The sequence below is a fragment of the Oncorhynchus mykiss genome, chromosome 7 (assembly GCF_013265735.2).
Source record: "Oncorhynchus mykiss isolate Arlee chromosome 7, USDA_OmykA_1.1, whole genome shotgun sequence".
Classification (NCBI taxonomy): Eukaryota; Metazoa; Chordata; class Actinopteri; order Salmoniformes; family Salmonidae; genus Oncorhynchus; species Oncorhynchus mykiss.
In genome coordinates, this window is record NC_048571.1 from 24467842 (window position 1) to 24493509 (window position 25668).

At 42.0% G+C, this 25668-nt stretch overlaps 1 protein-coding gene across 2 annotated transcripts; it reads right to left on the bottom strand.

Moving 5' to 3' along the window:
* LOC110527546 (follistatin-related protein 1) lies at positions 1 to 24583 on the bottom strand. 2 transcript variants are annotated; one of them, XM_036983033.1, is made up of 11 exons: positions 24429 to 24583; positions 24254 to 24310; positions 8454 to 8552; positions 8087 to 8216; positions 7783 to 7818; positions 7315 to 7445; positions 6631 to 6749; positions 4130 to 4242; positions 2781 to 2891; positions 2398 to 2492; positions 1 to 1682 (listed from the first exon to the last, which is right to left on the bottom strand). In XM_036983033.1, exons 1-11 carry the CDS (start codon positions 24429 to 24431, stop codon positions 1641 to 1643), a joined length of 936 nt encoding a protein of 311 aa, XP_036838928.1. In that variant the 5' UTR covers positions 24432 to 24583; the 3' UTR covers positions 1 to 1640. The 2 variants fall into 2 exon arrangements, with proteins under 2 accessions (XP_036838928.1, XP_036838927.1); XM_036983032.1 differs by having other exon boundaries at positions 8454 to 8555; positions 24429 to 24582.
* Between the last annotated feature and the right edge of the window lie 1085 nt (positions 24584 to 25668).

Sequence of the window (25668 nt, forward strand, 5' to 3'; positions counted from 1 at the left end):
TACGTCTATTAAATGTATTTATTGACATGTATAAAGCTTGCATACCTGTTTGACAATACAGTCGTCTTAATAATCAACAGGGAGTAAATGTTTAATTAAAAGTCTCCTGTAAACAAGCAAACAAAGTGAGCTGGTATTATTCTAAAAGTGCGACAATAGCACATAACAAACAAAAGAAACACAGGCTACTAACTTCAATTAGACCATACATTTGGCATGGTTTCATAGTGACAGACGTCCCCGAGGTCTTAGTGAAAATGTAAGGCACTTACTTTCTAAAAGTTACTACACATACTGTACTTCAGGTATCTTGCATTTGAACTTTGGTTTCAGTTATGCCATCAAACATGTTTTGTAGAAGTTGTTTTTCCCCAATCCTTGTGCCCGAACAAAGTCATCCAACCAAAGCACCTATATCCCGAGAGACCGACGTGCATCAGCTCCCTAAAAGACACATCAACGATCAAATGAATTGCAGTACTGTTGGCAAAGCATGCACAGACGATGTATGTCTCAGACGGACCACACAATCGTGTATTTCAAATGAGTAAGACCATAGCTGGAGTACTTGTGTAATCAAGTACTATTATCCTGTTCATTACAAATCCACACACCTCATCAACATATTTTTCTAGTTAGCTCACATCTGCAGCATCCTTGAAATACTGATGGCCTAGGAACAGTGGGTTAACTGCCTGTTCAGGGGTAGAACAACAGGTTTTGTACCTTGTCAGCTCGGGGGTTTTGAACTTGCAACGGTTACTAGTCCAACGCTCTAACCACTAGGCTACCTGCAGCCCCATTTTGATATGAGTAGGGCGGCAGATCAGAAAATAGAGCTGGAATACAAGTTCTTGTCTAAGACTGAGTGTGGACTTTCTTAATTTCCTTTTTCCTAACAGATTGAACCCTGGCACCATCAGATGTTATGGGTCAGTGGGTTTTACTGTATATATTACAGATATGATATGAGTAGTAACACTGCCAGGCAAGTGTAATCACACTGTTGATGGATTTACAATGGTATTCAGGTACATTTACAACTGAGCCATGTGTTCATCCTTCATGTGATTTACTGGCCCAGTAAAATACCCAGGTGTCTGGAAGAGCACCCTGTGAGGTCAATGCATCTGATTATGCTTTCTCGCTGAATTGCTTATCTCAACCCTCTGTGATGTGGTTGGGTATGTGACGTGGCAACTGTGAAGTCATTTTCTTTTAACAGTAGTTCTTACAACTTGTGCTTTCCTTATATGTCCAATTCACACACTCTTCTCTTTTCTATAGATGAGCTAATTTGACTGACAGAAAACAAAAACAACAAATTCACTCAAATGAATACAAATATTACCCCACCACTAGGTGACATGGATTCTTACCAAGTCTTCGGAGTGTTACTCAAATAGGATAACAGTACTGTGTTTGATGGTACGGTACACACAATTCAACTAGTCTCCCCTATACACAATAATATTACAATAGACATTGGTACAGTTTAAAAAAAATCATAATAATGAACATTTTAAAATCTAAAAACAATAGTGATGTATTCCTTTAGCAACAGTACAAGCTCCAACGCTTCAGCCAGATAGTGATTGTTGATGGTGGGACTGAAAGAGGGCTCTCTCTCTCTCTCTCTCTCAAATGTCCTTAGTGCTCACTTTCATCTTCTCCACAGTTTCCTAACAGGAGTTAAAGGAACAAGATTATTGGCTACTGTAGTACAAGTGCCCTAATGATACACCGTGTACACAGCATGGGTTCATATCGTTTAAAATACATTAGCTGCTCTTGGTTGAGCTTGCCTGACACAATGGAACCAATGGAATAGTCCCATATGTGCAAACCCCGCCCATCTGGCACCTCAGGCAGGCTCAATCAAATGTGCCTAGTACTAAAAAGAAAGCAAAACCCAGGTCTGATGTACAGTAAAGACACAGCCCAAGAGTGAGACATACCTAGAAGCATGGGCTTGTAAAGTTTGCCAAATATAGGCTCTGATTATTACAGTAATTGACTCATAAAGTTCTAAGTACAGGTGTGTGTATTGTATAAGTACACAGCCTCATTGACCTATACTGTGACTTAAAGGGGCAATCCACGATTGAAACAATAACACTTCTTAAGTGTTTCGATTAAAAGCTGAGGGATGGGCTGGAGAAATGTACTGTAACCACTCTCAAATTCATAGACAGAGCTATGGATGTAAGGACTGACCATCCATTATATCAGAATTATAGTTTAAACATGTTTTGAGGCATTTACAAATTTGACTCTTTAAGAGTCAATGGGTACATATAATTATTTATAAGTCCAAAAATGTATGTAGCAACTGCAGATTGCCCCTTTAACAAGTAGCAGCGAAACGTAATGTGCTATTCATTGTTCCAGACTAACCTGATGTTTATTGAGCTCAGCCACTCGCCGTGTCCACTCCTCCTCTGTCATCTCCTGGTCAGCACCTTCAGTCTTCTCCACAGCAGGCACCTTATCTGCAGGGAGGGAGGGAGGGAGAAATAGAGAGAGAGAGAAAAAGCGAGAGAAAAAGAGAGAGAGAAAGATAGTGAGGAGGGGGGACAGAGGAAGCGAGACACAAGCCAATATGGACAGAGAGAGAGAGAGAGTAACAAAGAGAGAGATAAAGCGAGGGAAGAGACAGACATAAATAGAGAGAGGGAGAGAGAAATAACATAATTCATCTTAGCGCACAATCCCCTCACACTATAACCTAGATCAGTAAGGGCCTACTATAAAGGCAGGTGTAAGACAGCTAGTCTCACCTTCACAGGTCACAGCTGTGCAGACCCAGTTCCCACAGGCACAGACACAGCGGTTACACTCCACCTGAGTCTCTGCCCCGTCCTCATAGGTCTCATCCTCCAGGGCACACTCTACAGGAAGCAGATAACAGGAAGTCAATGGACATCACAGGAAATTACATGTTGATCAGTAACAGCACATAGTTTTCAAACCCAGAGATCAAAGTGGCCAATACTTTTGGGAGCGCCTTGCGAAGCAGTCTCAACGGACCAGACCGGGTTTTGGGAAATCAGTAGGAGAAGTGAAAATTATTCCTTATTTGTGAATGTTCTTTAAATGTAAGAACCGATAACGAGAAGCAGGTACTGGGAGTTTAACATTTTGTTGGGTTCTGAGAATGAGAAATATACTTATTCATGTCACTGAGGGAGAGAGGGTAATGTATAACGTTTACATTATGTCAGGATATGTTATTGTTAGCCATCAGGGATCCCATGGGAGGGATCCTCTGGGATGAGAAGAGACACAGTCTGGTACCAGTCACCATAACAGCCGTGAGTTGGGGAGGAGTGATCACTTTGGGGTAGATGTCAGGTTAGATGAAGTGAGGAAGAACAGATATCACTAAGGTTCTGTCTAGCAACAGAGATGCATTGGCTGTTCATGATGTGTAGGAGGAGACTCAGCATAGTTAAATATCAGTGCTTGTGTGAATACGTGGTCGCCTGATGCAGCTGTATTGAGCCTCTGGGAAGAATAAACTTGGTTAAGCTTTCATAGTGTCCGTGGAGTTTTTACTCTGAAGATTAGAACCTAACAATTTAAAGAACGGACATGGAACAGGACCAGCGTCAGAACGGGGGGAACAAAACAACATGACGACAATGCTGAAGCGGGGAACAGAGTTGGTGAACAGACAGATATAGAGGAGGTAATGAGAGCAGGTGATTGAGTCCAGGTGAGTCCAAATGATCGCAGATACGCGTGACGAGGGAAGCAGGTGTGCGTAATGATGGTGGCAGGAGTGCGTACTGCTGGGCAGCCTTAGAGCGGGAGCAGGCGTGACACTCAATCGATAGACACAACCTATAGACCCGATGACGTGTTTCTGCGCATAACCATAGATAGCTAACGTTGCCATGACATTGCCTACAAGCGTAATCGGGGATCTTTATTGGAGAAGCAGTTTCTGGACATCTTAATTTTTTATTTTCTTTGGTAACAGTATTTCATTTATGAAAGTGTATTTTTTTAATGTGTTTTTAAAATGGTCTAATAATCAAATCACATATAAAAAAAACATAGGGATTAAACATGGGACATAGAAAAACACATAACAGGAAGATACTGTATATGGTGTAAGTCTTACTTCTCTCTGGTGGGTTGAAGCCAGGCTTGAAGCAGTTTAGGAACTCATCGAAGCTCAACTTCCAGTCCGTGTTCTCATCTGAGAGCTCGATGAGGGCATCCACACACAGGCTCCTAGACACCAACAGGAGAGGTGGGGTCATGAACAATAGGACCAATAAGACACAGGAGGGAAATACAGTTAAACAGACTACTGTTACTGCCATTTCACTGGAGCTAATGTATATACACTGAGTTGACGAAACATTATTGACTTGCAACCCAGCCCCCTTTGCCCTCAGAACAGCCTCAATTCGTTGGGGAATCGACTCTACAAGGTGTCAAATGCATTCCACATGGTTGCTGGCCCATGTTGACTCCAATGCTTCCCACAGTTGTGTCAAGTTGGCTGGATGTCCTTTGGGTGGTGGACCATTCTTGATACACACGGGAAACTGTTGAGCGTTGAAAAACCCAGCAGCGTTGCAGTTTTTGACACCAACCGGTGTGCCTGGCACCTCCTACCACACCCCGTTCAAAGATATTTCTGTTTTTTATTTCTAATACATATGCAAACATATTTTAAAACCTGTTTTTGCTTTGTCATTATGTGTAGATTGATGAGGGAAAAAAATGAATTGAATCCATTTTAGAATAAGGTTGTAACATAACAAAATGTGGAAAAAGGGAAGAGGACTGACTACTTTCCGAATGCACTGTAAATGCTCCTCAATGTTCCTTAGACTGGGCCTACTGCCAGTCCAGTTGCCCTTTAACTCTAGTCGATCTCACAGATGACCCCAGATAGCCAGCCGACACAAATTGGGAGGAAGATTCCACACATGAATGAGAGTTGATACTGCCCAAATCCCTTTGTCGCTCTCTGCGCCCGCTCCGAGACCCATGATGCATGGGAGAGGGGTATGGTCCCACGGGACAGCCAGTGTGGTGCCACTGAGCACCGGCCCCATTGCCACCCACACCCACCACCACTTCCCATCAAAACAAGCCGCCTCACCATTGCAGAACTGCCAAAACAGCACTTTCAGCCCCCCCCAAATCTCCCATCCCCCTGCCCCTGTACACCCTGTCTCGAGGTCACCGTGTAAACAACTGTGATATAACAAATCTACATCCCTCATCCTAATCAATTACATTTTTTGATGATTCCATACAGTCTCAACTGTAGTAATCTACAGCACACTCACCATGGCTGCAAAGGTGCAGCAGGGTGATTAGATACTAGCAACTGAACAGTTCAACATCAGAGTTAGGGCAAGAACTGAACAACTGAATTCCACAGAATTTGAATAGCATATATGTCACGCCCTGACCTTAGAGCTTTTTATGTCTCTATTTTGGGTTGGTCAGGGTGTGATTTGGGTGGGCATTCTATGTTCTATTTTCTATGTTTTTGTATTTCTTTGTTTTGGCCGGGTATGGTTCTCAATCAGGGACAGCTGTCTATCGTTGTCTCTGATTGGGAATCATACTTAGGCAGCCTTCTTTCCCTGTTGTTTGTGCGTAGTTGACCTTGTTAGAGGCATTATAGTCGAAGTTAAGCTTCACGGTCGGTTGCTTGTTTTGTTGACTACATTTCTATAAATAAAAGGAATATGTACGCTCACCATGCTGCACTTTGGTCCACTTCTTACGACGCCCGTGACAATATATTGATGTATTATACAGGTTGCCATTGCTTCTGTATACGGTAGTTTTATATCAATATGGCAATAACCGATTCACTGAAAGAACTCAATCAAATACCTATTAGCAGTGCAAGCAGTTGCTTCATCATGGCCTTTCCATTGCTTTCAATTGCTCCATGTACTCCATGTATTGAATTAAATTAGTGTTAGTCCCAGAAAATGGCTGTTTAACTTATTTTGAAGTTAAGTTCCTGATTTGGCGCTGGAAATTAAAACCCTGCTAATTAGTAACCGGAAGGTTGCAAGTTCAAACCCCCGAGCTGACAAGGTACAAAATCTGTCGTTCTGCCCCTGAACAGGCAGTTAACCCACTGTTCCTAGGCCGTCATTGAAAATAAGAATTTGTTCTTAACTGACTTGCCTAGTTAAATAAAGGTAAAAAAAAAAAAAAAAGGTGCTGAGCCCCATTTATAATATGTTGGTGGATAATTATTCTCTTCAAGCAGCCATTGAAAACAAATGATTGCCAGGTACAGTCATTAGTCTTTTAACTTGGTATTCTTATTCAATACAGAAATCCACATTACCGAGATGCCAATATGTTGAGAGAAACAATCCTTGTGTTGCTACTACTTGAAGTGAATGCACTGCACTCAGCAAATATCAGTATGTAACACTTACTGATATGAAAATGTATACGGACTCAAAACGTCTGGCGCTCAGTCAGGATCATTATGACATGATTATAAGACATTATAATCGGGTCATGCTTGCTCATGACTTACAATGCATTATCAATGCCTTTAGAATGCATTATACCTGTCATGATTGACAGCTGTGCGCTACTGACCCTGGGCCAGTGGTTGGGGCTCACCTGAGCAGGCGGTTGTTCTCCTCGTCAGCATATGACGTAATGTTGATGGCTGTTTCGTTGTGCTGGAGGAACTTAAGGAACTCAGTGGAATCCAGCTGGGAGTCTCCATTGTCATAGTCCTGTAGGAATATTCATTCATACATTTTTATAATTTGATTGAGTATGAAAAGAAATGGCGGAGACGACCATCAGAGCTCTATGGGCTTTCTGTGAGAAGTGTCAACCACACAGGCGGAGATGATCTTGACTTTGGGGGGGTGGGGGGGGGGGCAGAGCAGGAGAGCTGTTGCATAACTGCTGTTATGTGTTCAAGTGCTGGGCAGTGGGAAGAATGTTAAACAGTCTGTTCTTGCTGTGGGGCGTTTTCCATGCTGTGTAGCTTGGCCCACAGAACAAACAAGATAACTAACTGACAGAAGGGGAGAACTCGTGAATTTTCAACTGATTCTGTCTCCGTAGAGCTGCTGCAAGAAATAAATACAACTCCACTCCACTTTATATACTTTGAGCTGTCCGGTACTTTTCCTTGCAGTTTTCCAGCAATAGTTCAACTACAAAAGTATCATTACCTCTCCACACATACACACACACACACACACACACACACACACACCCGCACACACCCGCACACACACACACCTAACCACCCACCCAACCCCACAAACACGCACAAGTCCAACCTACCTTAAAGTACTTGAGCAGGATGTTGGAGAAGTTGGAGCCCTTGGCGAACCAGCCGTCAGGGACCACCTCATTCTGCAGCCACTGGATGACCCGGCTGCGCAACTCGTTCCTGTTGGCCAGGTAGCACACGACTACACAGGCAGAGAGGGAGAGAGTAGAGAGGGTCAGTACTGCAGACAGCTGAATGACTATACAGACTCGCTCATATTTACAGCGTGTTTCTACTGGAACTAAGTCTGTGAGAGTACTTCTGTTTGTGTGTGTGTGTTGGGTGGGGGCTGGGTGTGAGTGTGTGTGTGTTTCCCTTGAGCACATAGCTGTTGTGTGATAGTGTAAAGGAATATGCAACAGTGTATCTTCTACAGTGCATGCAAGGATAGTATAAAATGAACCTACTGCTATCATTAAACAATTATTCATTAACCTCTCTGAGACAATGGGCCTCATGACCTTGAGCAGGATACTTACTTGGGCTAGCAGCAACAGCTTTGTCTGTCTTTTTCTCTGAAAGAAATCACAACACAATCAAAACAACTGCAAGCACTTCGCTTAATCTCCTCTTTATTGCAGATTGTCCGTCGGAACACAGAAATAAAGTTCCCAGCACAGACTTTCCTATTCAAGGTAAAGCTCTGTGATGGGAAGACCAGCAGTCATATTGAGTGTACATATGTGTTTCATTGAAATGTGTATGGTCTGAGGGGCTTTGTCCATTCTAGTAATATATTTCTATGCCTCAGACAACCTGGAGATTCTTTTCAGGGTCCCCTACCTTCACAGTGTCCGTCGTGGTACACCTGGATCTTGAGGCCGGTCAGGCAGGCGTCGCGGTGGAGCTCACAGTGGTTGCGGTACGTCTTACCATTACTGCCACACACAGAGCGCTTGTGAGGTTTACATTGCTGAAGACAGAGAGAGAGCACGCATTTTCAATCTGTGCAGTGAGACATTTGGTCTTTGCCAGGAATGTGTGTGTGTGTATGTGTGAGAATGCATGCATGCGTACCGTGTGTGTGTGTTTGTGTGTGAGAGTGCAGGCATGCCTGCGTGTGTGTGTGTGTGTGTGTGTGTGTGTGTGTGTGTGTGTGTGTGTGTGTGTGTGTGTGTGTGTGTGTGTGTGTGTGTAGGCTAAGACTCACCTCGATGCACAGGCAGGAAGGTTCCCCTTTCTCTGTCACAGCACACTCCCTGCCAGCCCCACAGAATACATTGGCACACACCCTGGACTTGCTCTTCCCCTCATCCAGGCAGAGACACAGAAGACATGGGAGATTATACATCTGATGCCTTCTACTTGTGTGATGATGTATGGACATCTATATAAATACAAATCAACATCTCCTCCTGCAAAGAAATTGAGATGACATTCCACTTCTTACATGCATTCTTCTAGTCTACATTATCTGAAAGATACAAGGAAACACCAAGGAAATGCATAAGAATTAACAGTAATAAGTAATAGGGAAAGGTTCTTCTCGAAGGTGGCCACCGCCATCTAGTGTTGACTAAAATAGCTAGATTTACAGGTATAAAATTTGACCGGGTTGCAGTAATTTTAGGTTTATTTGAGAAACATGCATTATTATACAATTCTTGAGTAATGTTAGATTCAGAAAACTTGTGATTTTACTGGAACCTGGTCTACTTGGCTTGTGTCAGATAACATTGTATTTGTGACCACATTTTACTCAATGGCTCAATGACCACGTTTTACATACAGACAGACAGACAGACAGACAGACAGACAGACAGACAGACAGACAGACAGACAGACAGACAGACAGACAGACAGACAGACAGACACAGACATACCATTACATTCTGTTTCAGAATGATGATGTCTTGATATATGTTACATTTTAAGAAACACTACATGTCATTTCAATATATATAGACTTTTTACACTCAAACACATACACACACACACAGAGAGAGAGAGAGAGAGAGAGAGAGAGAGAGAGAGAGAGAGAGAGAGAGAGAGAGAGAGAGAGAAAAGTGTGTTGGCCTTGTCTGTTATCTAAATCCTCCAGACTGTTATCCAGACCCACAGTTGCAGATGGAAGTCTGAACAGCCCGTTGAACTGTGACCTTTCATTCACAGCGAGGGCCGCTAAGCCACAGTGACTTTAGCATAACAATGTTTCAGCAAATGCCCTCACACACGCATAGCGACACATGTTCTCTCAGACAACACAGTCAGACAAAAGACACCAGCACTTTTATAGGGCAGATGGTAGACAGACAGACACTGGACCAGTATGTCATGGAGTGTCCAGGTGACTAAATAACACAAACAAACCCACACACACACACATAATATATATATACACACACACACATTTGTTTAACTATACTTGTGGGGACCAAACAATTGATTCCTGTTCCTCTTTTCCCTAACTCCTAACCCTTAACCCTTAACCTAACTCCTAACCCTAACTAATTATAACCCTAACCCTTAAGCCTAAATATCCTGCGAAATGTCCCCACGAAATGTCCCCACAAATGTCCCCAGTCCCCACAAGGATAGTAAAACCCCCACAGGGATTTATTCCTTTACGGGTCAGGAAATTCCTCCAAACAAATGGAAAACAGTGAGTGACACACTACAGTATTGTCCAGAAAGGGCCTTCCATTCAGGAAAACTGATATCAATCTATGTGAATCCAACATTTGGTGGTCCTTTGAACAGCCCAGAGATGAAGTAAACAGAGAAAGAACAAGACTGCTATGAAGCCAAGTGGTCTAACTTCCACCACAAAATAGTAGTGGGTCAGGATGGTGAATGGGAGACCCTCTATTCTTCCAGTATACCACAATACCATACCTTCAATTTGGAATCTGCATGGCACCAATAAGATATTATATTTTCTATGCATATATGAGGGTGTTCCAATGGGGGACCATGTACAGACTGCAGCCTGGTGTCACAGATGGCATGACGGGGGGGTCAGAGATCACCAGCTGCCTGAGCCTAGTGACCCCTGACCCCTCACCATTGATATTTTTGGGTATTTTATTAGGATCCCCATAAGGGTCCACACAGCCACAGCTACACTTCCTGCCCGGCCACACAGCCCTACTTAAGTAACAATCATAGGGGGGGACAAAATGGCGCCATAGCGAGAACACTGTGTTTCAGCGAGCTTCCGTGGCATTCGTAAATGTATATTTTTACATTAATCTCCTAGCTTGAAAAAGTGGTAGAATTGGCTAAATAAGTTATCCTACAATGAGTCTTGATGGCTATTTCTCAAAAATCTCCGACAATATGTCCAACAGAACTACTAAGAACTCGACCAAAACCACCATCCCTGTAGATGTGCAGGAGGAGCTAGCTAACGTTAGCGAAGCTAACACCATTGCGGATCCAGGCACAATGGACCTGGTGATTCAAAAGATGACTGATAACATTACTAAAGTGATCGATGTTAAGATAAGAACGGTCTTGGAAGCAATAGCAGGCCATTCAGCTGAACTACAGAGGGTTGTCAAACGTGTTGATGAGGCGGAAGGAATAATTGCTACAGTGGAAACTTCAACTACATCTATGTGCACTAAGATAAAAGCACTTGAGAAACAGTTGCGCGAAATGGCGGAGCACATTGACGACTTGGATAATCGAGGACGCAGATGCAATATTCGTATTGTGGGACTGCCGGAAAATTCTGAAGGAACACATTCAGTAAAACAATTTGAGGAATGGATCCCTGGCTACCTACAAATGGACACTAAGGCTGTTCGTGTGAAGCTGGACAGAGCCCATCGCTCTCAAGCACCGATACCCGGTCCCAACCAGCGCCCACGGCCAGTGGTTATAAAGTTCCACAACTTCACCGACAAGCAGCGCGTCATGGATGCGGCTAGAAACATCGGCTCTGACGGTAGTCAACATAAAGGTCCAAAGGTCTCATTCTTCAATGATTATTGGATAACTTTATTTTTTAAATTTGAATCTGATCATGAAACAGTGGTGTGAGTCCTCACATACTCCGGTTCAGTAATATTCGTATCTTTATTATTTTTCTTGCTAAAGGAACTGCCGCTATAGCTCAGGCTGAGATATGTGTGAATCTATATTGGTGCCCAGGCTTGGTTTTAGGTGGAAGAGCCTCAATCTTCTTCTATTGATTTTCATGTCCATATATATAAAGGATGAGGCTATTGAGTGGCAATGCGGACTTAAGAGTCTACATTGGAAAGTTGAAATCCCCTGCATGTTAGCTAGTGGGAAACCCCCTTTTGGATCTTTACAAGTTTCGTTTTTGGGTTTAGTATAGTTCGAGTTCAGTGTTCATATCGTTTGTTTATGCTCGGTGAGATAGAAGAGAGTTCAACATATGGAAAAAGGTACCACCCCACTTTTACAGTAGGATTCAGTCTGGATATTGAATGGTCAAGGTGCAATGTCAGGTCACAGACTGCGTGTATGTACATGGAACATTAGAGGGAGCAAATAACCCCATTAAAAGGAAGAAGGTACTGTCTTTTTTTGAAAAAATAAAATATTGATATCGTCCTGTTGCAAGAAACTCATTTGGATGATAAGGAGCATCTGAAATTGCAACAAGGGGGGTTTGGTCAAGTGTTTTTCTCATCATTTACATCCAGAAGTAGAGGTGTAGCAATTCTTGTGAAAAAGAAGTTACCGCTTAAGGTCTTGAATTGTGTGAAAGATAAATTTGGTCGTTTTGTTATAATTAATGGTACTTTACAAGGGCAGAACATTTCCATAATGAATATTTACTTCCCCCCTGCCCAACCCCCCTAATTTCCTCACTAAGGTATTTCTCGACTTTTCAGAATTAAACTCAGACACTGCAGTGGTTGGAGGAGATTTTAATTGTTTGTTGAACCCCCTTATTGATAAGTTTCCCGGCGGTATAGCTTCACTCTCTCCTCAAGCTAAGTGACTTAAAGCTATTTGTGATGATCTGGGGTATGCTGCTATTTGGAGAACTTTTCATCCCTCCCAACAGAGAGTTCACTTTCTTCTCTGCACCTCATGGATGTCAGACTAGAATAGATGACTTTTTTTATGCCCAGGACGTCTTTGCAGTCTGTTTCATCCGCTAGGATAGGAAGCATAGTCATATCTGATCATGCGGAGGTGATCCTGGACATAAAACTCAACGGGGCATTCAATCGGTCAAGACATTGGAGGTTGAATACAACCATTCTTATCATATTTTATTTGTATCATATTTTATTACATAGTTTAAAGCCATTTTTCTCTATTAACTCTCAATCAACAGATAACCCCTCGCTCCTTTGGGAAACCTGTAAAGCGTACGCCAGGGGTCTGATTATGTCTTACACAGCCACTGAGAGATGGAAAAAGCGTGAAAAGCAAAAAACGTTAGAGGGTGAATTAGGAACTGAAGAGAAGGACTACATTAAAACTACCACTCCTGCCCTATTAAAGGAAATATCAGTCATTAGATCAGGCAAAAGCTATATGAACATGGCGATAAGCCGGGAAAGTACTTGGCATACCTAGCTAAAAAGATAGCTGACTCTCAGTCAGTTGCTACTATTACTGATTCTGATGGCAATCATTTATATTAAAATATAATTGATTAATGACTCATTTAAGAAATTGTATGCAAACCTTTATGCCTCAGAACTCCCAAATGATGCACCCAAATTAATGATGCACATTAATGCCCCTATTACCGAGGAAGAGATAATGTTCGCAATTAAGAATCTGCAAAATGGTAAGGCCCCAGGACCAGACAGGTTTTGTAGTGAGTTCTATAAAGAGTTCCATGTCCTGATCCTTGAGCCATTGCGTGATATGTTTAACCACTCATTTTCAAATGACCAGCTCCCTCAAATGCTGAGAGAAGCCAACATATCACTTATTCTCAAAAAGGGAAAATGTCCAGAGTCTTGTTCCTCGTACAGACCAATTTCCCTTCTGAATGTGGATAGAAAAAATTGCTTTCTAAAATTCTAGCCACAAGATTATCGGACTCACTGCCACTAATTGTGAAAGGAGACCAAACTGGCTTCATTAAGGGCCGTAAGTCATGCAACAATGTTGGGCGGCTTCTTAATGTAATTCAAGCCTACCAGCAAAGTGCTATGAATGGTCTTGTGCTCTCCCTAGATGCTGAGAAAGCATTTGATCGTGTGGAGTGGTCTTACCTATTCTTTGCTCTAAATAAATTTGGTGTAGGGGACAACTTTATAAAATGGGTGAAAATGTTATATGATGATCCTCAGGCTGCTGTCCTTACTAATGGGCTAAGGTCAAATAGCTTAGCTATATACAGAGGTACCAGACAGGGCTGTTCTTTGTCTCCTCTCCTCTTTGCACTCGTTATGGAACCACTGGCCGAGGCCATCAGGGTAACGCCTGCTATACAGGGGCTGCTCATTGGTGATGTTCACCATAAAATAAGCTTGTATGCTGATGATGTACTGATATTCATCTCTAGTCCAGAGACTTCAATTACATATCTTATTAATATTATTGAATTATTCAGCGAATTCTCAGGCTACAAGATTAACTTAACTAAATCCGAGGCTTTGCCACTCTGTACCTAATACTTCTCCCCCCTTCCCTTTCAAATAGTCTCCCTCAGGTTTTATGTATCTGGGTATATTTGTAACTCCTAAATTCCAGGAAATGTACAAAGGCAATTTTGTTCCCTTATTTGATACAATAAGACAGGATCTGGAGCGCTGGAACTCTCTCCCGATTTCTTGGTTGGGTAGAATATCCCTCTTGAAAATGAACATTTTACCTAGACTACTTTACCCAATCCAAATGATCCCAGTATTACTCTCCGATAAGGTAATAAAGGATGTAAATGGATGGCTAAGTTTCTTTATATGGAGTAAACACAAGCCAAGGCTTAAAATGGCAATATTGCAGCTGCCAAGTTCTATGGGTGGCTTGGATCTGCCCAATATCTGGTTCTATCAGTAGTGTGCCCACCTATGTTATATTTCTGACTGGATCACAAACAATGACTCCTCTATTTGGTTAGACATTGTCACTTCTCTTTCAAAATACCTCTTACAGGATCTTTTATTTTTCAGAAGTTTCAAGTCTGTAGAAGATCACTGCAATAATCCCATTACACTTAACACACTCAAAGTATGGAGGTCAGTTCAACGCTTCCTGGGAAGGTCCAAACTAACCTCTGCTCTTACCCCAATTCTTAACAACCCAGATTTTGATCCAGGATTACTGGATGCTGGCTTTCACTTTTGGCTTAATAAGGGCATACGCAGACGTAGATTTGAGCAGGTGGTCGAGAAATATCGACTCCCAAAGCAGGACTTTTTCCGCTTCCTACAAGTAAGACATATTCTGAAGAGCACCACCTTAATTGGTAACCCTGATATGTCTGTCATTGAAAGAATGCTTTTTTCCCCACAAAGGAAAATGTCTGTAAGTCTGTTTTATGATGCTTTAAGGTCCTTTTCTGCTGTCAACACACAGAGGGTGAAACAAGTGTGGGAGAAATAATTGTCTGTTACTATTGACGAAGATATGGGAGGACATTTGGAGATATGCAAAAACAATATCTATATGTAATCGTACTAGAGCAATCCAATTAAGAATAATACACAGATTGCATATATCCCCAAATCGCAGACATGCTTTTAGACCCACTTCCTCTTCTCCTCAGTGTCTTAAATGCAAAACTGATACAGGCACCCTAACACATTGTTTATGGTCATGTACCAAAATACAAAGATACTGGTCTGGTGTTCTGCAAGAAATTTAAAAGATCCTAGGGGTTGATCTAGAATTGGACCCAGTTTCTTTACTGTTAGGTCTCCCTAGTAGGCATGTTACTTCTGTGGGTAAGAGGAGGCTTTACAACATCCTTACCTTCGCAGCGAGGAAAAACATCCTTTTACAGTGGACTAGTGATAAGGTTCCTTCTATGAAAGATTGGCATAAGATACTATTTGAATGGGTGCCTCTGGAATATCTGACATGTAAATTGCATTCTAAAACAGATCAGTTCTACAAAATATGGGAACCTTATCTAAATGACCTAGAACCTGAGGTATCAGCTATTATGCTGCAAGGATTCTCTTAGAATGGTGGTGATCTATGTATTTCAGAATTACACTGCACGTTCCATGTGTGGAACCTAACTTCTTGGTTTAAACTGAGCTTTTTTGTTTAATTTCTGTTTGTAAGTTTGTTTAAAATGTATGTATTGAGAGACGCAATGATGGGGATGGGGTGAGAGAAGCGCCGAGCGGGAAGAGGAAAATGGTGTACGTATGTATGGGTGTGTGTGTATGTATGTATGTATATATGTATATTATAAATATATATATATATATATACGCAGGTATGTGTAAGTGAGTGCTGGTTTTGTGTGCTTTGTCTCTGTTGTTGTATCTCTTAATATGCTCTCGCGCGCAGACACACACACACACACACACACACACACACACACACACACACACACACACACACACACACTGTATGATATGCAGGTCAGGTCGAGACCCCTGTCTCAGGCGTGAAATTAGTACACGTGAAGATTTATGGCAGGGTCGGTCCACAGGCCAAGAGCTGATGGTAAAAAAAGACATCCATCTTCGAGCTGTCTAACAGAGGAGCTGTACACACTTGAACACACACTTGAACACACACACACAGATTTGCTGGAGCTAGAGCGTCTGGTCTGGACTGACTTCTCTCTCTATGTGTCCAGAGGGAGATAGATAGCGTGAGCCGGAGACAACAAGAAGAAAGACACTTCAGGGAAACGAGGGCGCAAACATTCCCCTGCAGAGCCAAGATGAGGAATTTGGGAGCATGTCCAACCTGTGACTCTCCCATCCAATCCTAACTTGTTTTATAGGGCAACGTCAAGACACTGGAAAAAAAGCTGTAAGTCAGGGGCATACCAAACCAATCATGGCTTTTATAGGGTTAGAAGAACCAATCAGTTGGGGAGAGAGCCTTTCATCTGTTATCCAAGGAATCTCGTTTCTAAACGACCTACTTATCTGAGTATAACTTAACTCCGGAAAACCCCAAATTCGACACTCTCTCATTGACCTACATATCAAAATCCCTCACCTCTTGATATTATTTTTGTGGACAGATTTTGGGCAGAGTAAATGCTCTTGCATCGCCTCTTCCTCTCTGGTGTATCCAGAGAGCTACTGGAGACCCATAGCAGAGATGGAAAAGGAAGCGAGACACCCCAATCGCTGTTTTCTTCCTGGTTTTTTTTCGGGTTCAGTGAAAGTCACTGAACTAACTAGACCAGACGCAGCTGCTATTGCATTGGTATCTATGGGAGGCTGACAATTTTCCCCCAATGGTAAACGCCCTGATCTTCATTTATCCACCATCTTTGCCCATATGGCTCAAACAGAGGAAGTGAGTGTGAATGGACTGTGAGCAAAACATAATGGGTACACAATTCTACACAACACTACCTACATGGCTTTCACAATAAAAACGTTCTGGCTCCACCAGCACCTTCGGAGGGGCCTCAGGGGAAGATGCCAGGGATAATAACTGTTTCTTTGAGTCATTTGGAGGGAGAGGCCTAGAAGAGGCCAGGCAGGAAAGAACACACAGGGAACAGTGATTACTTTAGCAGAGAGACAGACAGCAAACATGGGTCTGGCCTGGTCACTCCACAGGGTGAGGAGAGCGACTGTGTTCTCCAACTGTGGTAAATATTCAAACCAGTGCCAAGACTAAAACTCCATGATTGAGTTATCACTTGGGACTGTACTGTAGTGGGGATGACCACGACTTACACTAAACTATGACTAATGACTATGCATCGTCAGACAACCAAAGGTCCATTTATTGGATATATATTGGATAATGGTATTTTACAGACAGAATGAACTATAAGGCCAACACTGAGTTTCTGTGAGGTTCACACCAGCAACACTAGTTACGACTCAAACACAGGAAGTGAGTGTGGACGGATTGTGAGCAAACACAATGAGTACACAATTCTACACAACAGTGAGTGATCACTTTGGAGAAACCTTCCAGCGCCCAGTTGTAGACAAGAAACAGACCTAGTCCCAAAAACAAACAAACATGGGTTTCCTTCGATTCAAACAAAGGAAGTGTCACTTTCATCGTCCGATTTGGCAAATAAATATTTTCTAAAGCAGGGCGAGGTCTGTCTGTCTGTCTGTCTGCCTGCCTGTCTGTCTGTCTCTGTGTGTGGACTCCTTTGGATGAGTAATGGACAGATACCGTTCAATGACAAACCAGTCACACCCTATCTGTAACTTCAAGATCCTTTGTCACCAAAGCTTCAAAAGGCTTTACATAAAATGTCATTGCCAATGTCATATTTCTCTTTGAAAGCCAGTAAAAAAGGCTGTAGAGGCTGATTGTACTCTATATTATACTGATTATACTCTTTCATTCTAAAGTGCCTTCCAGGAGAGGAGCGCGTGTATTGTCTATACTTCATAATTCACAAAGACCCAAATCACTAGGCCCACAGTGTACTGAACATATGAGTCCCATTAGTCCTTTGCAGGCAGACAACAAAATAATTGAGATGGAGGTAGAGGAAATGTTGTTTTTGCACCGTAACCTCCGTCTCATGGAAGGCTGTGTCTGTGGCTATTGGGGAAGGGGCCCTTATCCATCTGAACAGAAGGACAAACAGCAAAGAAGGGCCTCTTGTCTCCCTGCTGAGAGAATGTGCGGGTAACTGCCAAAATGAAGGAGGCACCAACTTGGTACCTTAATAGGGCGGTGGACGACCACCAGCCAGAACAGCTTCAAAGCACCTTGGCATAAATTCTACAAGAGTCTGGAAGTCTATTGGAGGGATGCGACACCATTCTTCCACGAGAAATTGTATAATTTGGTGTTTTGTTGATGGTGGTGGAAAACGCTGTCTCAGGCGCCGCTCCAGAATCTCCCATAAGTGTTCAATTGGGTTTAGATCTGGTGATTGAGACGGCCACGGCATATGGTTTACAATGTGTTCATGCTCATCAAACCATTCAGTGACCACCCGTGCCCCGTGGATGGGGGCATTGCCATCCTATGGGGGCATAACCATGGTAGCCAAAATAATGTAAAGAAAAAAGAAATTGTGCCGTCTGGTTTGCATAATATAAGGAACTTTAAAGGATTTAGACTTTTAATTTGCATACTTAAGTATATTTGAGCAATTACATTTACTTGTGTTGCTTAAGTATATTTAAAACCAAATACTCTTAGACTTTGAATCAGGTAGTATTTCACTGGGTGACTTTCACTTTTACTTGAGTAATTTATTAAGGTATCTTTACTTTTACTCAAGTATGACAATTGGGTACTTTTTCCAGCAATTACGTTCCATACAGTACAGAACTACATGATCCATCTACATAGCATCATGATTTTGGTATAAACTACACACACAAATCAATAACAATCAGTTAAGTCGTGCCTTAATAAGCGTGTCTAAAGTGAACAGCATTCTTTCCCTCTACTATAGTCAATCTCCCAGGTTAGGTCCAAATGAGAGAGCTCACCCCACATACCAGGCATTCCTGCCCAGGTCAAAGGCCTGATTCGGGGGACTGCTCACCCAGACATACCCTCTGACTTCCAGGGCCATGGCTACTAGCTCTAGCTATGCTGACCCATGTAGCACTTGCACAGCCCACCTCCTGCTGCTTAGCCTACACACACACACACACACACACACACACACACACACACACACACACACACACACACACACACACACACACACACACACGCCAAACTAACGTACACACAAATAAACGCCCTCACACACTGGAATACTCTCACCCATGCATGAGCGCACATACACATTAGTGATGGGGGAAAAAACAATACAATTACATATTGGGGTATTATTTTTGGCGATATATCATATCGTATCGTTTTAACAACATTGCAATATTATTTTTGTGCTAGTTTGCTGTAGCTATGCCAAAACGTTCCTTTATAACATGTTCTCCATCTCCTTTCTAAATAGGGAGCCCGTTTGTTTCCAGCACTTTCATTTCCATGACTGATCAAAACTCATTTTATCATGGCTCTCTCATCTGCAACAGATGGTGAGCAATATGTTTGAAACACAGAACAGCAATAAAATCACAGTATCGAATTGCAATACATATAGAATCGTGAGAATCGCAATACATATCGTGATAATATCGTATTGAGAGGTCCCTGGGAATTCCCAGTCCTAATACACATGCACGCACAAGGGTCTGAGCTGTGTGTGAAACCATCACCATGTTGGGAAGTAGGCTGCTGTCGGGAGGGTGAGGGAGGTAGGGAGATACTAGACTTCCACAATGGGGGGGGGGGGGTCAGAGGGCTTTGATCATGGGGGAGGTGACCCTGTGTGGCCCCTGGCTTGTAAGAGGACATCTGGCCTGAGGTGTCCCAGCTGGGAGTGAAACTTTGTAAACTCCATATCAGTCTTTACGAGACATCTTCAAGAAGAAGCAGCTGCTTAACCACAGGTTTAGTGTTAACTACAGAGGTGGGATTAGAAGACACTAGCACAAAGTGATTATTTGACAACTGTGACTTGTTAACCTCTCAGTTTTAGACCCTGACTCGGGCATCAGATAGGTCAATAGGTACTAATAATAGTCGCTATACCCCCCCCTAAAATGGTACCTGACAAAGTGAACTGAGTCAACGCATATATCTTTCATTATGTAATGAATCACAGTTGTTTCCAAAGCTGGCAATGAGTTTGTTCTACTTTCTTGTTTAATTTTGCATTCCCAAACAAGCAGTATGCTTGCAGAAATAAATAAAAACATGGATTCCCTGAACAAAACACACGTTTCACATTAAGCTTTACAGAGCTAGTAGGGCGTTAAGGGGGGGGGCAGTGAATTCCTCATAGGCTCTCTCACGCCTCGGCTCAAATCCAAAAAGGACAGCTTCTAACCCAAAGAACTCGCAGCATTTTCCTCCACTCACACGTTCAACCTGAGCAGTGACAACTCGGCCTGTGTTAAAAAAAAGTTTAGATACAAATTCTATGTGAGAACACCCTTTCTGATTCTCCCTCTTTTCCAGTTCTCTTCACAGATCTCCTTGGGAGTTGCGGCTGAATTTGCAGTGTCCTAGCTGCTACTGTAGAACGTATTCTCTTTATTTGTTTGACGCTCTAAAATGAGCATTGAAAGAATTCCATGCATTTAAATTAGAATATTGGTAGACAGATTTGCATCATTCATTATTAATTATTATTAAAAGCTTTCATTAATGAGATCTTGGAGAGGTTATAAACAGGCATTCCACAGGCTCTCATTCATTTTTTTATCATCTCTGACAAATTCATTTCTTAATTCATTCACTGTATTAAAAGTGATCGGTTTAAGATAGAGCGTCTCGTTCCTAACGGCTGTTTGAACCAATAAAAGCCAAGGTGATGTCATGATCAAAAAGGCGGGCTCTAACAGCCTAATCAGCCTATAGCCTTATTGTTTCAAGTTCGTTCTCATGCTGGGTGAATGGAATGCCGTTACAGTGCTTCTCTCATCCACCCAAAAGCCTTGTATATACTGTACCATCTCCCATACATCCTTGGGAAGCTCTGTCCACTCAACTCCTCTCCCCTCTAACTGTGTATAGCTCCCCTCTTCTCCCCTCCTCGTCCCCGTCCTCCCTTCCGCTCTACCCGGCCAGTCTCTCAACTAACTCTCATCGCCTATATCTCACTCTCCCACTCTTGTTCCTCACTTCTTCATCCCACTCTCTCTCTCTCGCCTATCCACTTTCTTCCACCCTCCTGTCTCAAACTCTTCTTTTTCTGTCTATAACTCATCTCGCTCTCTCCCTGGCTAGTCTTGGCTGGTGCTGAGTGGTGTCATGGCAGAACGGGTGTGTTCCTGTGTTGCTCGGTGCAGGGGGAGAGGGTGAGCTAATGGCTGACAGATGTTTAGAGGAGGAGGAGACACTCTAGGACAAGACATTCTTAAGCAGAGCACTGTTCCAATCACACACTGTTGAGTAGGGCCAAGCTAGCACACAATAAATGTATAAACAGTTCTAAACAGTTATAGACCATTCTGTTAATACAAGACAACCTTGCTGTAAATAGCCTTTCTACACCACAAGATTGTGTTTATCAGTAGGCGGTTATGCACTCATTTGTGCTGTGTTCCTTATCAGCCATTCAGGCCACAGCTTCAGTCATCCAGACCACATTTTGAGACTAATTGCCCCCCTAATAGGGCTAGACATTGGCTGGTTTTCTCTCTGTCTCCTTCTCTCTCTCTCTCTCTCGCTCTCCTTCTCTCGCTCTATGAATCTGGGAAACATGCCAGTCAGGGAGAGAGCGGGAAAAAAAGGCAGAGACAAAAGAGAAAGAAAGAGAGGGGGAAACCTTAAACTGGCATAGAACACAGTGAAAAACATCAACCTTTCCCTTAATGAGCTTTACAAGCTGCTCTGTGTAGGAGAGCAAACAAGTGTTTCCACTGAGGGCATTCTTGGATGGCTCTGAAGTGGTATAATAGGGAAGACATCAAAACTAGGAAATAACATATATGGAACGATGTAGTAACCAAAAAAGTGTTAAACAAATAAAATCTATTTGAGATTCTTCAAAGCAGCCACCCTTTCCCTTGATGACAGCTTGCACACTCTTGGCATTCTCTCAACCAGCTTCATGAGGTAGTCACCTGGAATGCATTTCAATTAACAGGTGTGCCTTCTTAAAAGTTAATGTGTAGAATTTCTTTCCTTCTTAATGTGTTTGAGCCAATCAGCTGTGTTGTGACAAGGTATACAGAAGATAGCCCTATTTGGTAAAAGACCAAGTCCATATTATGGCAAGAACAGCTCAAATAAGCAAAGAGAAACGACAGTCCATCATTACTTTAAGACATGAAGGTCAGTCAATACGGAAGATTTCAAGGACTTTGAAAGTTTCTTCAAGTGCAATCACAAAAACCATCAAATGCTATGATGAAACTGGCTCTCATGAGGACCGTCACAGGAATGGAAGACGCTGAGTTACCTCTGCTGCAGAGGATAAGTTCATTAGAGTTAAATGCACCTCAGATTGCAGCCCAAATAAATGCTTCACAGAGTTCAAGTAACAGACACATCTTAACATCAACGGTTCAGACAAGACTGCGTAAATCTGGCTTCATGGTTGAATTGCTGCAAAGAAACCACTACTAAAGGACAACCACTACTAAAGGACAAGCATGGGCCAAGAAACACGAGCAATGGACATTAGACCAGTGGAAATTTGTCCTTTGGTCTGGCGTCCAAATTTGACATTTTTGGTCCAACCGCTGTGTCTTTGTGAGACGAGGTGTGGGTGAACGGATGATCTCCGCCTGTGTATTTCCCAAAAATGTATTTCCATGTAAAGCATGGAGGAGAAGTTGTTATAGTGTGGGTGTGCTTTGCTGGTAACATTGTATGTGATTTTTTTAGAATTCAAGGCACACTTAACCAGCATGGCTACCACAGCATTCTGCAGTGATACGCCATCCCATCTGGTCTGGGCTCTGGGGGACTATCATTTGTTTTTCAACAGGACAATGACCCAAAACACCTCCAGGCTGTGTAAGGGCTATTTTACCAAGAAGGGGAGTGATTGAGTGCTGCATCAGATGCACTGGCCTCCACAATCCCCCAACCTCAACCAAATTCAAATAGTTTGTGATGAGCAGAGTAATTGAAAAGCAGCAAACAAATGTTCAGCATATGTGGGAACTCCTTCAAGACTGTTGGAAAAGCATTCCAGGTGAAGCTGGTTGAGAGAATGCCAAGTGGGTGCAAAGCTGTCATCAAGGCAAATGGTGGATATTTGAAGAATCTCGAATATAAAATATATTTGTTTGACACTTTTTTGGTACTAAATGATTCCATATGTGTTATTTCATAGTTTTGATGTCTTCACTAGTATTCTACACTGTAGAACATAGTAAAAATAAAGAAAAACCCTTCAATGAGTAGGTGTTCTAAAACTTTGGACCGGTAGTGCATGTGTGTGTGTGTTCTAAAACTTTTGACCAGTAGTGTATGTATGTGTGTGTGTGTGTGCGTTTCTACGTTTGTGCATGTGTGTGTGCACGCTTGCCTAACTGTAGTGCTTGTGTGTGTGTGGTTGAGGTGCGACAAAAAAAAATCCTCATTGTCTTTCCCAATTGTTTGTTATATTGGTCTATTTTCTCTGGGACCATCAATCACCTCTCTGGCCACAACAGCACAAGACCAGTTAATTAACAACTCCCATGAACCTAGCCAGAGCCACCAACATGTCAGCAATACTACACTGGTGGTCAATGACCAAAGTGGCAGGCTTCACAAACAACTGTGAACAACTGTTCCTGCATGGAAACCAATCAGAAGTAGTTTACTGGCAACAGGGGTGAAAAACCCCCCTCCCCCCCAAAAAACAATGCTGAAGTGAAGTACATCATTCAACAGCAGTGATCAGGATTTGCTTGATATAAATGGAAGGCAGACAGCACATTAATTATCTTCTAATGTTCACTGAAATATATGAGTCTGTATGATAAAGACGATTCATAGAGATACTGATGGTTTGGAGCCAATTAGAATATGCTGCTATTTCATTGGCGCATAATGTACACACAACATGCACTCAAAGGCACTGGTTTAGTGAATGTTGACATTACATCTTTGAAGCTGGACAGATGTGCAAGGCTTCCTTCCCCCTCTTCTTTTTCTGAACTCTGTCTTCTTTAAATGACTGTGTTTAGTTATTTAATATAAAAATATACACGCATCAGACTGTCCCAAGTTAACCAATCAATTCCCAAGTTAACCAATTGACCAATCAGACAAGCACGTTACTGTTGGATTATGTACAATAGCCAAATAATTACAAAGTACATTTTGGAGAAAAAAAAGGAAAACATTTGTTTGTCAACAGACGAATTGTCCTCTAGAGCGTATATTTTTTAAATCTAAATAATAAAAAGCATTTACCTCGGCATGACAGCAAACGACTGCGACTAGTAGAAACAAAATGACACTTCGAAACTTCTGCGGAGAACACAAATAATACAGTTGCTTCAGTGACAGCCTGACAGTCAAAACATAACAAAACGGAAGAAACCTAAGTACTTATGAAAACGATGTCTTCCTTTTTTCCAAAACGTACCATGTTAGCGGGTGATGACCCAAAGGCAGAGGGGAGACGGCAGTGTTCCGACTGAGACAAAGGAGGAGAGGAAATTAGATTGGCGAAATTTGAGCACCACGGAGGAATTTTCCCGGTCTGTCTCCACCTTCTGTGACTTGGCCAATAGAGCTCGATGCACTCGAATCGGGACGGAGAAACTGCAGCAAGAAGTGAAGTGCTCAAGGATGGACAAATGACGTGGAGAGAGTTTATTCAACGTTTAATGTTATCAAACAATACATGTGCCATCCATGGTTCCTCAGTTGACTTACTCAGGAACCATGGATGGCATGGTTACGCAGGAGATTTAAAAAAAATGTTAAATCCCCCCCAAATTGTTGTGTTTTTTAAAAAAAAACATATCATAGGCTAATCATATCATAATAAGTACACAACAATATGTGTTATTCCACATTGAATCAACACTTTTCATATCTTAATAGTTTATCAAACTTGCAAAGTCCAGTGCACAGTGGCTTCGCATGTAGATGTCAGTGTGTCCGTCATGGGATATAAAGAATGCAGCACCGCCCTCTGACGACAAGTTATAACACCTACCGTAGATGTACAGTAAGTACAGTAGTATACCTAACAAGATGTGATGATGTGGATCATAAATCAAATTGTATAGATTTATTGATTTTGAAGAATGCACGCATATACGACACAATGCAACAAAAGAAAAGAAAGAATGTGCTATTTCAAATCGATGCATTACTGTAAAAAAATGTACATAAAAATATTTTAACTCTTCTTGCACCAAAAAAATGGCACCTTAAATTCCTACTACTAACAACTCAAATAAGAACTTCCAATATTTTGTTTACCCAAATGTATGTTCATTTTTGGACATTAACACATTTGAACAAATTATGGTAACTGTGTGTCTAAACATGAATATTCAATTACAGTCCTTTTTTTAATCGCTTTGGTACTATTTTGACTAGTATGTGGTACACTTTCAATTTCACAACTCGTCAATTTCACAACGCTTCGTACAAAACTCAAAACAGATCTTCAAAGAGACTGTTTTTCAAAAGTTTAAGCACATTTTCAATTGACTAAGTACACCACACAAAATCAAACAGATTTTTTTTCACCAAACCTAATAAGTGTTTCATCTAGAAATACCTTTCATATAAAGAAATTGCCTTTCACAATGCAATGCTCACAATACTTTTCATATGATTCTTTTCTCATTTGTTTAAATACATTTTAC